This window comes from Taudactylus pleione, unplaced genomic scaffold (genome assembly GCF_031769625.1).
Source record: "Taudactylus pleione unplaced genomic scaffold, aTauple2 ptg000706l, whole genome shotgun sequence".
Classification (NCBI taxonomy): domain Eukaryota; kingdom Metazoa; phylum Chordata; class Amphibia; order Anura; family Myobatrachidae; genus Taudactylus; species Taudactylus pleione.
The window spans coordinates 1,323,723-1,339,094 of record NW_028285108.1 but is presented as its reverse complement, the minus strand read 5'-3'; the positions used below and the strand labels follow the sequence as shown (position 1 = coordinate 1,339,094).

The window sequence follows — 15,372 nt, the reverse complement described above, 5'->3', positions numbered from 1 at the left end:
AACATTATTTAGAAGATTGATTAAAACTAAAATTATGCACAATGATTACTAAAAAAAAAAAAAAACACTCGTCAACTAATAGTTATAAAATTGACAACTGTTTACAATTACATAGAATTTACCCAAAAAAACTCTTACCTAACGGTTCCAAGGAGTCTTGCACACCTATGCCCAAATCTTCTTGTTCTTCACATGCTTGAGGGGTTTCTTCCAATACAGGTCCTCTTGTAATTTCCTCAATAGTCGACTCTTCTAATTTTAACAAGGGTTATAATTAAACATAACTTGGCGTTGTAAGGGTATATCATAAAGTACAGATAAACATTCAACACAATTCAGTATTTCTAATATGATTTACGATTAACTTTGGACGATCCTCCAGGGAGACCTTCACCCTTGAGGAGATCACCCTTTTTATTTATTAAATTTACATTTGCTAATGCAGACAAATAATAAAATCTAAAATAAATCATTTAATTTCTAAAGCTAAACAAACTACACACTATTAGTAAGCAATCAACTTATTTTTTGATAATGTCAAAATGTTACCCTGAATCCTTGTGACACTTTGGGGTCTTTGCTCCACAGATTGGCTGACGCCTGTTCCTTCCTCTTCTGGACGTCTGATCCTGGCGGTCTTGTCTGCTGCGGTGCGAGAAATCTCCTTTGATGCTTTTCGAGCTGTAATTTAGTGTAAAAATTTACATTATAACCAAAAACATTTTCATTTGAGAAAAAAAAACAAATAAAGATACATTACTTTTTTCAACTGAGGTCCCTCTGGGCACATCTGGAGCAATCATACTTGTCTTCTGAACTTTGGTTGCTGCTCCTGTGTCTTCTGTTCTTCCTCCAGCGTTCTGTTTTCTTCTTTGAGGTTTTGTCTCTATTTGTTTTAGAGAAGAAATAATCTTGTAAATATAATAAATGTATAATGAAAATCATTTAAAAAAATAAAAAATTAAAATAAATTACCGTCCACACGAGGAGTAGCGCAGTCACGGCTATCTATTAAGCCTCCGACTCCAGAAACCATTATTGGATTCATCCGTTTCCGGATCTCTTCCTCCCATGGCAGCCAATGCATGGTGAGTTCTGGTCCACCGCCGGTTCCTCTCTGGTGCTGTCTCTGCTTCTTCATCTTCTCCTTTGTTTGGCGTTTGCAGTCTCCGTACCTATAAGATAAAATAAAAAATGTAGTTAAACATTTTAGACCAAAAAATGTAATAAGCAAAAGTTATTCCATGCATCTTCCAAAAATTAATACTGTAAAAAAAAACATTTTACATTGGAAACATATTTATTACACATAATACATTAGAATCAGAGTACGACCAGTGATGTGTGTACATTACATTTTGTCCAATGCTACAATCTAACAATAAAATTTACAAAAATTTATGCCTCTTCTTGCAAACGGCTCCATCACGTGTACGGCCAGATGTTGCTGTAACCCTGGAGGCAATCTCATCCCAGATTGCCTTCTTCGCCCTTCCAGTGGTTCGCTGTGCTCGGTCGCCGAAGATCTTCACGTAGTTACGGTGCACTCCTTCAACGAGGGTGTTATTTTCCGCCTCACTAAAACGGATTTTTCTTCTTTTCACTGTTTTTTCTCCAGTCTTCCTTGTCTCTTCTGTCCAACGCTAAAAAGAAAAATACAACATTTTAATTGTGGTGATGTACATTTTTTCAAACCTAATTTACACATGTAATTTTTCCTTACAAAAAAAACCCCATGCATTTAGTTTGTGACAACAGGAAAATTACGTCATCTGAAAACTGAGAGGTCGGAAAGTATCCTTACAAACTAACAATACCGTTCTTTTTTTAAAGAAGATAGTAATAAACAAAACAAAAAAAAAACAGACAAGGAAACTGTCACTTGCACCAGCCAAACAGCGGACGCACTACAGTCTTTGGGGCCGTCAATTACCTAACGGGACATGCACGCTCCATGCACTGTTGTTAGCGGCCATTGGGGAGCTGTTGGGACACATACTAATAGCTGGTATGTGGATTTCCACATACCGCAAGCCTGTGGTGCTTGGGAAAGGGATACCCTCTTTTGGGGAGTCTCCGATTCCCCCGAGATCACCGGCTTGCTGTGACCAACTTGGGGTGTCATGCTTTGCACCTAGACCCCTGGTGATTGGGTCTCCGGCCTGTGTCATTACCCGGCGGTACGGTTGGGTCTGGTGCTAGTCTTTAATATAGGGCAGAACCCAATGCCTTCTTTGCCCCCTATATTTAAAACCAGCACTAGTCCCTGCAGCCTTGTGGTGCTTTCTTAAAAAACCGTTGAACACATTCTGTTGCCCATTTTTTTAAAAACCACCACTGGCTGCCAAGCCTGGGGCTTTTTTTTTTTATTTGGGGGGGGAATAATGTTTTTTTGTTTTTTATTTGAAAAAAGATTTCTACAAAATTAAACAAACAGTTACTTTTAAAAAAAAAATTCAAGGGACCCCCCTAAAGATGGGTAGACATGCGGGGATCACTATGGGTACCCCCATTTTTAACTACTGAAGGAAGTGGGTGTTTCTAATATCCGCGACAGGTGATTAAATGTGGGTTAGAAAGTAAGCGCTGCAGAAGAGCATTTAGTAGATTTTATTGGGGCAAATAACTATGCTCATCAGGTTTGGGTTACTTGAAAATGGGGGTCAGCATTTTTTCAAATCACTAAAGTGAGTTGTTAAAAAAACCATTTAAAAAAATCATGCCGTAAAACTGCGAAAATGAAAAAAAAAAACACTTGGGGACACCCCCAAAGTCATGTAGGCAATTTGTTTACTTTGTCCCCCCACTTTTCAATTATAAACCACCTTTTTCATAGTCCTTTTTTTGGCCGGGCCTTAAATTTTAAACTATTTCTGGACACAGATTACCATTGGGGGACTGTCTGAAGGCAGCAAAGGCGTACAGTTGCAGGATTTTTTGAAAAAGTACTTTAGGGACATAAAAGTATGCTAGTACCCATTTTCAGGTACCCCAAATTTGATGGGACCACTTTAAAAAATTAAAAAAAAAACCTAAGTGCTCTTCTGCATCACTTCTTCAATGTAGGGAATAAAAACACCTGCCACAGCTTTTGAAATCCCTGACTTTCATTTGCAGGCTAAAAACGGGGGTATCCATAGTGATCCCCCAATGTTTTGGCTATGGATACCCCCGTTTTTAGCCAGCAAATGAAAGTCGGGGATTTAAAAAGCTGTGGCAGGTGTTTTTATTCCCAACATTGAAGAAGTGATGCAGAAGAGCACTTAGCTTTTTTTTTCAATTTTTTTAAGTGGTCCCATCAAATTTGCGGTACCTCAAAATGGGTACTAGCATATTTTTATGTCCCTAAAGTACTTTTTCAAAAAATCCTGCAACTGTATGCCTGCCGCTATTAATCTATTCTAGAATACACTTGCCGCATATTTGCAGAATAGCCCTGAACCTATTTCCCTATTTTTAAACATTTTTTTCCCTTTTTCTTTTTTTTTTTTCACCAAAGTTTGGAAAAAATTTTTTTGGGTGTCTCTATTTTTTTTTATTTTTTTTTGACACAGTTCTTTTTAAAATGTTATTCACAGGGGTGCAGGCTATTTTTTTTAAGCCTGCACCCCTAAACCCCAATTCTGCACTTTTTGTCACCACCTATTCAGTGGTGAAAAGTTATCCCCGTTTTTTTTCAAAGACTTTTCGAACCTGTGAAAAGTCTTTGAAATTGAATACAGTGTAAAACTAAAACCTGCAATAATGACGCCATAGGTGCGATATTACCACAAAAAACAGAGTTATGGCTCCATATTGAATTACCCTACTTGAGCAAAAACTCAGTTTTTGCTTTAACGCACCTATGACATCATTAACGCAGGTCTTAGTTTTACACTGTATTCAATGTCAAAGACTTTTCGCAGAATCGAAGAAAAATCTATGAAAAAAAATAGATAACTTTTTAATATAAAATATTACAGTTAATGGGTCAGGATGGACTTACAGGCAAGATGTTAGTAGAGGGGGCGATTTTCTAAAACTGAAAAAAATATTAAAAAGGGGGCAAGATGTGGCTATGGTATGCACTACAGGGTATAGGGACAGATTGCACTTACCTAAAACAAATAGAAATATGACAGATCTCTTCCTCCACGGGCTGGCTCCTCTGCTCCCAGTCGCTGTCTTCTCTCCTCTGGGTCCTGGATTGCTGGTCACTGCTGCTGCTGTCTCTCTTGCCAACTTTGTTCACCAACAGGTGCCCTTGTCAGCAAGCCAAATTGATCAGGGACACTGCACTCTCCACACTGCAGGCTAATCAAAATGGTGGCTCACCAACAGCCAATCAGAGCCTTATATACCCTGGGGAAAAGGGCGCCAGGCCAGCCCTCACTTACCCACCCCCTTGCAAATCCCGCCTCACGTACAAGTCCCCGTAGAAAAGTCTCCACCTCCCGAATCGCAGCATTGGCTAGTTTCCGCATCTTTGGGCGTTTCGACTTTTTCAAATTGAATACGGGGATAAGCGATGGCGCGCACGTAACTTTAACGCAATTTAAAACTGCGATATGCAGCGATAACTTCACCCGTCAAAACGGCGAAGTTAACGATTTCATATTACATACCCCTGATAGCCTTAAGCTGTTTCTATGCTCCAACAGATGTATCATCCAGACATATAGTGACGGTATAACTAGATATTTGTAGGCCTCATAGCAAAAATTTGTAAGGGCCCCTATGTACCACCCAATGGTGAAAAATGAATATAACATATGTAACTTTCATATGAAAGGTGGGCTCCCTCAACTCTGGGCCTCATAGCAGCTGCACTCCCTGCACCTATGGTAATTACGCCCCTGCATGTAAGTAAACTTGTTTCACACATATATAAGACATATACTGACAATAAAATATGTAATGTTTCAGCATAATGTCCCTTTAATACTTATAATACTTGTGGGACTAAATGGGTTCATTGGTCTCTATTGCCATTATAAGGCTCAGCCTTTTAATGACAGTGTAAGAAATACATAAAGAATATTCCCATTTTAACAGTTAAATGTCTCTGTAGAATCAGCTGTAGGTGAATGACCGCAGAAAAGGGTCTGGATGCAGAGACATCCCCCAGAGCACTAAGTGTCCTGGTGACAATGATGCAGCTGTACTTTGAGACACTCATGTTTGCTGGTATTAGTAACCGTTTGTGTCTACAGTAAACAGGCCTGTTTATATGGTTCCCAGATTTTCATCTTAAATGAGCACAGACAGAGTCTCATATAAGATATATATATATATATATATATATATATATATATATTTATATATATATATATATATATATATATATATATATATATATATTAGGGATGTGCAGGCTCGGATAGGTTCGAGTTTGCACGTTGAGTTCGGATTTTTCCCTCCAAAAAAACGGAACTCAGAAAGAGGCTAAACGTCATCTTACATGGACGATGATCATTCATTCCTGGACTTAAAGAATGCCTCCGTTTGGGAAACCACCTCCCCCACGCCTGGGTCTGCCGTTTTGTGGGTGGCCGCACTGACATCAGCAGTGATGTCAGTGGGGAGCTTCCTGCTTGATCAGAGCAGGAAGCTCCCTAAGGCTTGCGGTTGCCGAGACCCAACTTTAGGGTCTCGTCGCAAGCCCCGATGGTCGGGATGGTCTTGACCATCGTGACCATCAACCTGGTCGGTCGCTAAAGCTGTGGGTGGTAACCCACAGCTTAGCTAGCGACCAGGAAGGCCGCACTTCAAAACCCAAGCGGCCGCCCACATTCAGAGCGACCGCTCGCATTTTGCGAGCACCTCTGAATGAGGGCCCATGTGTACTTATACTTATGAGAGATATACCATTAATTAGTATGGGTAATCACAGCGTATCTAATTCTGGCTACTGATGTTGTGTGTATATATGTACACATTATTTGTTTATATATATATTCTTTAACATTTAGAATTTAAGCTTCCTCCATGTGTGTTTTTTTCTCCCATTATATGCACCCCCTATAACAACTAAGGGTTATGTGTAACATTTAACCTACTGGACAATTTACTATGTGACTTAATAGCTCATTCAGAGCCACTTGCAAGCGGCTCAATGGTGCCCCACTGCGCACGTGCCACGTCCGACGTGTGTGTGCATGAGCCCTGGCCAGCGACTGTAGCTCAGTCGCTGTGGGGATCACTACAAGATGGGGCGGCTGTCGATGGTGAGTGACAGCTCGTCCCATTTTGTATGCGGGGAGGGGGGGTGACTGCACAAACTCAGATATTCCCTTAGGAATGCGTGGCATTTGTGGGAGGCCCTACTGACATCACTAGGGATGTCAGTAGTGGACTTCCTGCTTTATTAGAGCAGGGAGTCCACTCAGCCTTGCGGTAGCCGAGACCCTACCACATAGTCTCGTCGCAAGGCCGATGGTCGTGATTATCGCGACGGTCTCCTGCCCGCTAGCACAAGCAGTGGGAGGTCTCCCACAGCTTTGCAAGTGGCCCGGCAAAAAAGAAAACACGCCCACAGACCCTGCGAGCTGCCTGCGTCAGCGAGCTAGTCTGAACCAGGGCCTTAGAACAGATGAATAATGAAGCACGTCACTGTATACATCCCATCAGTGGGAAATTAGATATTCTGGACACGCCCACTAGCCACCCACCCTCCAATAATGGACCAATAGCAGAGGGAAGCGTGGAATAAATATTGCTACGCAACACTACCATTTAACTCCTTGATAAAGGCACAGAGCCGAAACGTGTTGGTGATCCACACCAGACGCACCCCAGGAAGAATGAGGACACCCGCTATCCACCACCGCTAAACCGCAAACAAAGATCACAGGACTGAGAGACAGTCACATGACTACACCCAGAAGTGTTCCTGCCCCAGAAGGAGAAGCCAGAGGAGGACGATCAAAGCCATGAGGGGAAGGAGCGGTGACCTGACCAACAGGAGGGGGTGCGCGGTGAGCAGTTCCCACCGGAGCTATCTCATTGCAGCATGCCGTCCCTAGACAGCAGCTGTCCCATCGAGTGCGCGGTGCAGGCCGGCACCTGTTCATCAAGTGCTACGCTGGTAGCTGCGCCTTGAGCGAGGACACTCAGTTGGGAGCACTTCTAGGCTGTCAGCGTTGTCACTGTACTCTTTGTCCTGGGAAGACCTCACCTCCTCCCCGTGCACCGAACACTGAACCTAAGCTTATAAAAGACCAGTGGGACGCCGCAGGTCTTTAACTCATTTCCCATACAACCATAACACCCTTTTTCAGACTGCTGTTGTCATACCCCCCACAGAGACCATATCTATATCGGAAATCAATTGGTTCCAGCAGCAGTGGTGTATAAAATTATCAGATCTTATACCTCCATCTGCTCTTTATCTGTGTATATAGAGAGACATATCATATGTAAATCTGCGTTTGCATAAACCTAGGAGTAAGTCTCCCTTTATTTTCATTAATTTTTATTGATATTTGTATGTTTTTATTGTCCAATAACACTGTCATTTATATTCCTTATGGTCTATTTGACACATCCAGACAGTTTGCACCTGATGCTCCAGCATCAATTAAAGTAAAAGATTTAGAAGTCTATTTGTGGCTTATATTTAACTTAGGTCATTCTTATTGTGTATAGTTATTAAGATATTACTGGCCATACATATGCTGGCCATACAACTGCACAATTTCGGGCCAATTGCCCGCTTTCCGACGGGTCATAAGATGGATCTTGTGAAAATCGTGTATTTTTTTAGTAAGATACGATCCGATGCGCGCTCCTGCAGCTCCTATAATTGGATCTTATGATCAGATGTGCAGCACATCTTGTCCATCGTATCGTGTGCAGATCGTGACGTTTATTTTGTTCATACAATCCATCATGTGGCAATTCAAGTCATTTCAATGAGTGCGTGAAGCACAGGATCGATCATACCACAGATCTTGTGCTAAGAAAAACAACAAATATGCTGCTGGGACTGCCAGGGAGCTACGGGGAGTCGAATGGTGAATTGTGTGTAAATGCTGGTCATGCAGGTGTATGGCCAACATAAGACTCACTATTCCAGGACATATTTAAAATATACCAAATACATCATTATGATAGGAACTACTGGGTTGTAGCGCCTAGGTCGACCTAATTCAATTTTATAACCATGAATCCAGAATGTTTTTTTATACAATAAAGCCCTTCCTCTATCACCCCCACGTAGACTAGCGGCTACCCAGTCAATCATTTTGCATTTCAAACCAGCCAAGTTATGGCGATTCTCCTTAAAGTGTCTTGCTACAGGTAAATCTAAGTTTTTTCCTTCAAGAGCTTGTTTGATTGAGGAGTTCAAGGCCATCCTCTCCTTGAACATTCTAATAGTTTTCCCTACATATATTTGACCACATGGACACTTTATGTAGTAAATCACAAATCACGTAGTGCAAGTTAAAGGGGACCGTATTTTGTACCTCTTTCCTGATCTAGGATGGTTAAAAGAATCTCCCACATCTTGATACAGTAACTGCAGGTTGTGCAACCTAAACATCTAACATCTAAAATTGCCCACAAAAATGGAATTGATATCACGAGTGCTTCTTTGCAATAAATATAAAAAAAAAATCCTTGATGGTTTTCATGCACGATGATTGTAATCCTTCAGGTGTGTAATCCCTTAGATCAGTGGTTCTCAAACTCGGTCCTCAGGAGCCCACCCAGCTTGCGTTTGGCATGTAACCCATCATGTGCACAGGTGTATTAATTACTCACTGACACATTTTAAAAAATCCACAGGTAGAGCTAATTATTTAACTTGTGATGCTGTGAGGGGATCTGGAAAACATGCACTATTTGGGGTCCTGAGGACCGAGTTTGAGAACCTGTGCCTTAGATCACTCAATAATAATAGGGAAAAAAAGATATATAGTATAACACCCTTTTAATAAGCAGCATATATAACAGCATGTAAATACACATATACACATCTACAGCATAATCATAAAATGTAGCATGAGTACATAAATCGGCATTCACACTTGGATATCCCAATATGCTCAGATGACAGGGTAATTAATGGCTGATGCAAAAACTGGCAAGGGGCAGTTCTTTCCAAGCATGTAAGTCATCAGGGCTGTGGTGTAACTAGGGGCGGTCGAGCCCTGGGTGCCATGGCAAGCCCTGCAGAGGCGGTGCCGCTGGCCAGGGCATTGTACCTGCACTCCCCCCCACCACCATTGTGTCCTCAGTGCCCTTTAACGAGCAGGCAAGTGTGCCTGCTAGCCTGGTGCTGGCTCAGCTGCCGGTAGGGGGAGCTGCAGCGGAGGCTCGCAGTCCCTCTAGCCTTCCTACCAAGCTCTATCCACCTCCTGACTTGGCCTAGAGCTGCCATCTGCGCCGGGTGAGGAGTGATTTGTCCCTTCCCGGTGCTCTTCATCTCCGTTCACCATAGGTAAGTTCTTGGGGGGGGGATGTATTGGATGGCTAAGCTGCCGTGGGAGGGGATGGGGGGGTGTTAATTTTTTATGTGAAGGGCTGCTGGCTGCATTTGTGTGTGTGTGTGTGTCTGTATAGGCTTTCAGTGTGTGTGTGTCTGTATAGGCTTTCAGTGTGTGTCTCTGTATAGGCTTTCAGTGTGTGTGTGTAAGTGTGTGTCTGTATAGACTTTTGGTGTGTGTGTGTTTAAGTGTGTGTCTTTGTACAGGCTTTCTGTGTCTGTGTGTGTGTAAGTGTGTGTCTGTATAGGCTTTCAGTGTGTGTGTGTGTGTGTAAGTGTGTGTCTGTATAGGCTTTGTGTGTGTGTGTGTCTGTATATAGGCTTTCGGGGTGTGTGTGTGTAAGTGTGTGTCTTTGAACAGGCTTTCAGTGTGTGTCTGTGTGTGTGTAAGTGTGTGTCTGCATAGGCTTTCAGTGTGTGTGTAAGTGTGTCTGTATAGGCTTTGTGTGTGTATGTATAGACTTTGTGTTTGTGTAAGTGTGTGTCTCTATAGGCTTTGTGTGTGTAAGTGTCTGTCGGTATAGGCTTTGTGTATGTGTGTCTGTATAAGCTTTGTGTGTGTGTGTAAGTGTGTGTCTATATAGGCTTTCAGTGTGTGTATAAGTGTGTGTCTGTATAAACTTTGTGTGTGTGTAAGTGTGTGTCTGTATAGGCTTTAGAGTGTGTAAAGTGTGTGTCTGTATAGGCTTTGTGTGTGTAAGTGTCTGTCTGTATTGGCTTTGTGTGTGTGTGTGTCTGTATAGGCTTTCAGTGTGTGTGTCAGTGTGTGTGTGTGTGTATGTGTCATGGTGTGTGTATATGTGTCATGGTGTGTGTATATGTGTCAGTGTGTGTGTATATGTGCCATGGTGTATGTGTATATGTGCAATGGTGTATGTCTATATGTGTCATGGTGTATGTGTATATGTGTCAGTGTGTGTGTGTATAATGTCATGGTGTATGTGTATATGTGTCAGTGTGTGTGTATATCTGTGTCAGTGTGTATCTATGGCAGTGTGTGCATATGCTTCAGTGTATGTGTATATTTGTGTATCTGTGTCAGTGTATCTGTGTCAGTGTGTGTCAATGTGGGGGGGTGATGGTGTGCTGAGAAAAGATGCAGGGGGGGTGAGGCGATGTTGATGCTAAAAAGAGATGATGCAGTGAGATGATGGTGTGCTGAGAGACGCAAGGGGGGAGATGATGGTGGGGCTGAGAGATGCAGGGGGGAGATGATGGTGGGGCTGAGAGATGCAGGGTGAGATGATGGTGTGGCTAAGAGATGCAGAGGGGAGATGATGGTGTGGCTAAGATGATGCCGTGAGATGATGGTGTGCTGAGAGATGCAGGGGGGAGATGATGGTCTGACTGAGAGACACAGGGAAGGAGATGATGGTGTGGCTAACAGATGATGCAGTGAGATGATGGTGTGGCTGAGAGACACAGGGGGAAGGAAGTTACACAGGGGGAACAAGTCTTGTTGAACCGCTATCATATGATGATGATGATCTTGTTAATATTCCTATACAAACAGGCATCTTCCGGATGATGTGACCTACATGAATATTGAATGCCAACTGAAGATGCCGTCGTCCCAGGGAGGATGTATTTCTTTAGAGGTTCCACATTGTGAGAAACTACCGTCTAGGTAAGGTGCATATGGAATAGAAAGGAATGTTCCCAGACTGACAAGAAATTGGTGGCATGTCATTTCGGCCCACCCCATTTTCAGTAGCCATGCACTTTTCATTGTTTGACCATGCCCATTTTTTGCCACGCGCCTACAGCACGCAAAACTCATTTTCCTATGGGGGGTGCCAATCTTAAGTTTGCGCTGGGCTCCAAAGACCCTAGTCATGCCACTGCATCAGGGTGAGACCTGCTGCAGTTCAGGAACTCCCTTATAGATGGAAACAACCATCCAGCTCTTCCGATGTACAGCACCGCTCCGTCACCATCAAGGCAATATCCCGGCACCCACGCATTCTGACCCTCCCCGGGTCTTTCTGAAGGTAAGCCAAATTGCTGATGCTATACATCGGAGGCTTGTTTCCATCTGTAAGGGAGTTCCTGAAATGCAGCAGGTCTCACCCTGTGTAATGTACTATTACAAAAGGTATGTAATATTTCTTTACACTTGTTTCTGACAAAATTATTTAACAGTTGCGTCTGAATTTTTATATCCTATAACAGAAGCTCCTCGAGTGCCGCCTAATTGTGTGTGTGTGTGTATATATATATATATATATATATATATATGTGAGAAACAAGCGCCTCATAGTTTATTATTTAGATAAATAAAATCAGGTGAAGGGTAATAAATATGCGTACCATATATAATATCAAATCATGCACGTAGTGATTTTGCTTTGTCCAGAGGTCCTGGAAGAATAATTTAATATCCCTTGTCTCCACTTCCCTCTGGGTATGTGGTAGTCTGTTTCTTCCAATGGTCACATACATATAATGGAGATATATGCACTCATAGTGTACTATCATTTATACATTTATTAACATACAACACATATACATAAAATTACTTTTCAGAAAGTGCTTATCTGTAATCAGCAGAGATGTCCAGAGTATGGATATTGCACTTAACTCCGACGCATTTCATCACTTATGCTAGCGTCTGTCTAGCTGGACTTCATCAGGAGGATATTACCAGACTGTCCTTACCTAATATTTATACCCAGTGCAATCAAACCATGTATGGCACTTCCGGCCATCGCCGTCATTTTGTTGTCTCGTGCGCATGTGCGGGACCTCCATATTATCGTGGCAATATGCTAATACAGCACACTCACGAAATAACGGGAATCCCGATCACAAGACGCTACCGCCAGGACATGATCTTGCCTCTACCTCCGTATATGCACTTTAGCCCGTACATATACTCAGTGTCTCTAATGTTAATTGTATTTATGGTGGCTTAAACATCCATTAAACCAACACCTAGAAGATGACACTAGAGTTAAACTAGTAGCATTAAAATCGCATTAATTATTACCGGCGGCCATTTTGTTAGAGTCCTCTGGGTGCGGCCATTTTTAATAAGCTTAGCTTCCCATAGAGAACAAGGTAGATATTGCACATTTGACTCAATAAGCCTAAAGGGAATTATATATTCTCTAACAGACACCTATTGCACTATATTAAATAACAATACATCGGGTATTTAAAATCAATATCAGAATAAGTTAATACCAGAATAAATTAATACATCACCCTATTCAGAATAAACTATATTAAAATGTGATAATAATAGCCGTAAATTACATTAAGAAGGAAAAAGGAAAGTTTAAATAGGTTTTAAAAAAATCTTAGAAACATGTTAAAAAAAATTAAAAGAAAGGTGTTATTTCATATGACTCATTGAGACCATTTGGGACCATGGTGTTCAGGGTGAAGATCCAATACATTTCTCTTTGGGAAAGCTTCTTTTCCTGATCTCTTCCCCTCTCTCCCATTTGAACTAACTCCAAAGCCTTAAATCTAAGGCTTTTAGATCCACATATTGGTGTTTATGGAAGTGTCTGGGTACCGAGTGATTTTCTACTTCTACTCTTAATGCTCCTAACATGTCCCTACACTCACAATTTAAGATTTCTCTTTGACTTTCCTATATACTTCAAATTGCAAGAGCATTCCAATTGATAAATCACTCCTGTTGTCATCCAGTTCATTAGATTATTCATTTAAAATTATTTTGTTATTATAATTGTAGAATTTACAAGAAATATTGCTGACATATTGGCAGATGTTACATTTATTGCACTTATAGAATCCCTTAATTCCTTGCATCCATATGTTATTTACTTCCCTATTACATTTCAACATACTTGGAGTAAGGTGATCTTTTAGGTTTCTTGCCTTCCTAAATGCCAGAAAGGTTTTTCGGGTAAGATAGTATTTAGAACTGTTTCAGTCTTAAGAATACCCCAAAGGTTTTTATTATTTCTTTTTCCTTGTCATTAAATTGTGTAATGAGTATGATATTATCTTTCTTCTTCTCTTTATTCTTATACTTAATGAGATCTTTACATTCCACATTTCTCACCAGAGTTTCTGACTTCATGATAACATACTCAGGATAATTCCTATTATGAAACCTGTCTGCATATATTCCTAATTGTTGATTAAAAACATTTTCTTCACTGCAGTTTCTTTTGACGCGGCAGAATTGGGAAAATTGTATATTTGTTTTCCACCCTGTGACATGACCACTACTGACATGCACATAGTTGTTCATATACACAGGCTTTATGTAATTAAAGCTTGTAATATTTTCACAACTACTGCTTAGAATCAATTCTCAATTTCATTCTCATCAATTTTGTGTGTGAAAGGCAGGTTATAGTCATTCACTCCTATATATTCCATTAAGGACAAAAATTCTACATCCGATCCATTCCATATTATAAGAATATCATCACTGTATTGTGCATACATGACCAATTGATTTTTAAAAAGATAGTCCCCATATATATGTTTCTACTCCCAGCTTCCCATATGGAGATTATCGAAGCTGGTAGCGAACACAGTGCCCATCGCTGTGCCCTCAATTTGTATAAAAAATTAATCTAAAAATGTAAAATAGTTGTGACTTAAAATAAAATGAAAAAGATCAATGAACAAATGAAATCCTTGTGTTGGTCACCCAGAGTTAGATCCTCCTGCAAAAATTCTCTACAGCTTTTAATACCTTTAGCATGTGGTATACAGTGACTGTACATCGATTGTTGCCCATTTAAAATCCTTCTTCCATTTAATATCTTTTAATATCTGCAAAATGGTGGTTGTATCCTTAACATAAGAACTTAAATTTTGGACATATTTACTAATACATTTTTCGACATATTCAAGGCAGACTGAGGTCAAGGAATCAATTCCTGCCACTATGGGCCTGCCCGAAGGATTCTCTAACCGTTTATGTATTTTGGGCAAACAATAAAATGTGGGGATTGTGGGATTATTATTAATAAGAAATTGATATTCATCCTTTAGTATAACTCATCTATGCAATGCTTCTACTAGTATTGCACGTAAGTCCTCCACATAAAGGGCTGTCGGATTAGAATCCAATTTTCTATAAAATGCTTGGTCACCCAGTAATCTATAAATTTCTCCTTCGTAATCATTTCGATTCATGATTACAAGACCACCTCCCTTGTCTGCCTATTTTAATACCAAGAAATTGTTACTCCTTAATTTCTTAAGGGCCTCTTTTTCAAAATTAGTCAAGTTAGATCTTTTTGGTTCTTTCAGATCTTCAGTGCATAAATCTCTCTTTACCAGTTCATAAAATAATTCTATCTGTATACTCCCTGATTCCACAGGATAGTATTTAGACACTGGTTTCAAGCCAGATTTAGATCTTTCCTCGAAGTTCATAATAGTTCTTGTATCTTTCCTTAAAAAAATGCCTCTTTAAAGTTAAATTCCTAGTGAATTTGTTTAGGTCTACAAATAATTGAAATGTATTCATTTTGGCTGTAGGGGCAAAAGAAAATCCTTTATTCAATAGTGCTGCAACTACTTTTGTGAAACCTTGATTGGATAAATTAAAAATCCCAAGTTTTCTTAATTCAGAATTGCTTATTAGTGTCTCAGATTTCTTTTCTTTTGGTTTCTTCCTTCCACCTCTTCTCCCCCTTCTTCTGCATATTTCTTTTCAGGGGAGATGCTCTTAAAACACCCTCTTTGAACAGGTATTTGGTATATCTGTGCTGAGGGTGTGGAGTATAACCTGGGGATACACCCTCGTTATCCCCTTCTGACTCTAATCTATCTAATGCTGCATATCTATTACTTTGTGTAAAAGTAGCTTGTCTTGGTGTGACAAGACGAGGACATTATTTATATTTATTTTGAAAGGGAATATTCACCCACTCATCCTTTTTCCTATCTATGTAAAGTCTTTT

At 40.6% G+C, this 15,372-nt stretch overlaps 1 protein-coding gene across 1 annotated transcript; it reads right to left on the bottom strand.

Annotated features, from left to right (window-relative positions):
- Positions 1–961: 961 nt before the first annotated feature.
- LOC148477618 (myb-related transcription factor, partner of profilin-like) lies at positions 962–13,526 on the bottom strand. The gene is made up of 3 exons (XM_088456462.1): positions 13,389–13,526; positions 1,393–1,643; positions 962–1,175 (listed from the first exon to the last, which is right to left on the bottom strand). The coding sequence occupies exons 1-3, from the start codon at positions 13,524–13,526 to the stop codon at positions 962–964; spliced, it is 603 nt and encodes a 200-aa protein (XP_088312588.1).
- Positions 13,527–15,372: the final 1,846 nt, after the last annotated feature.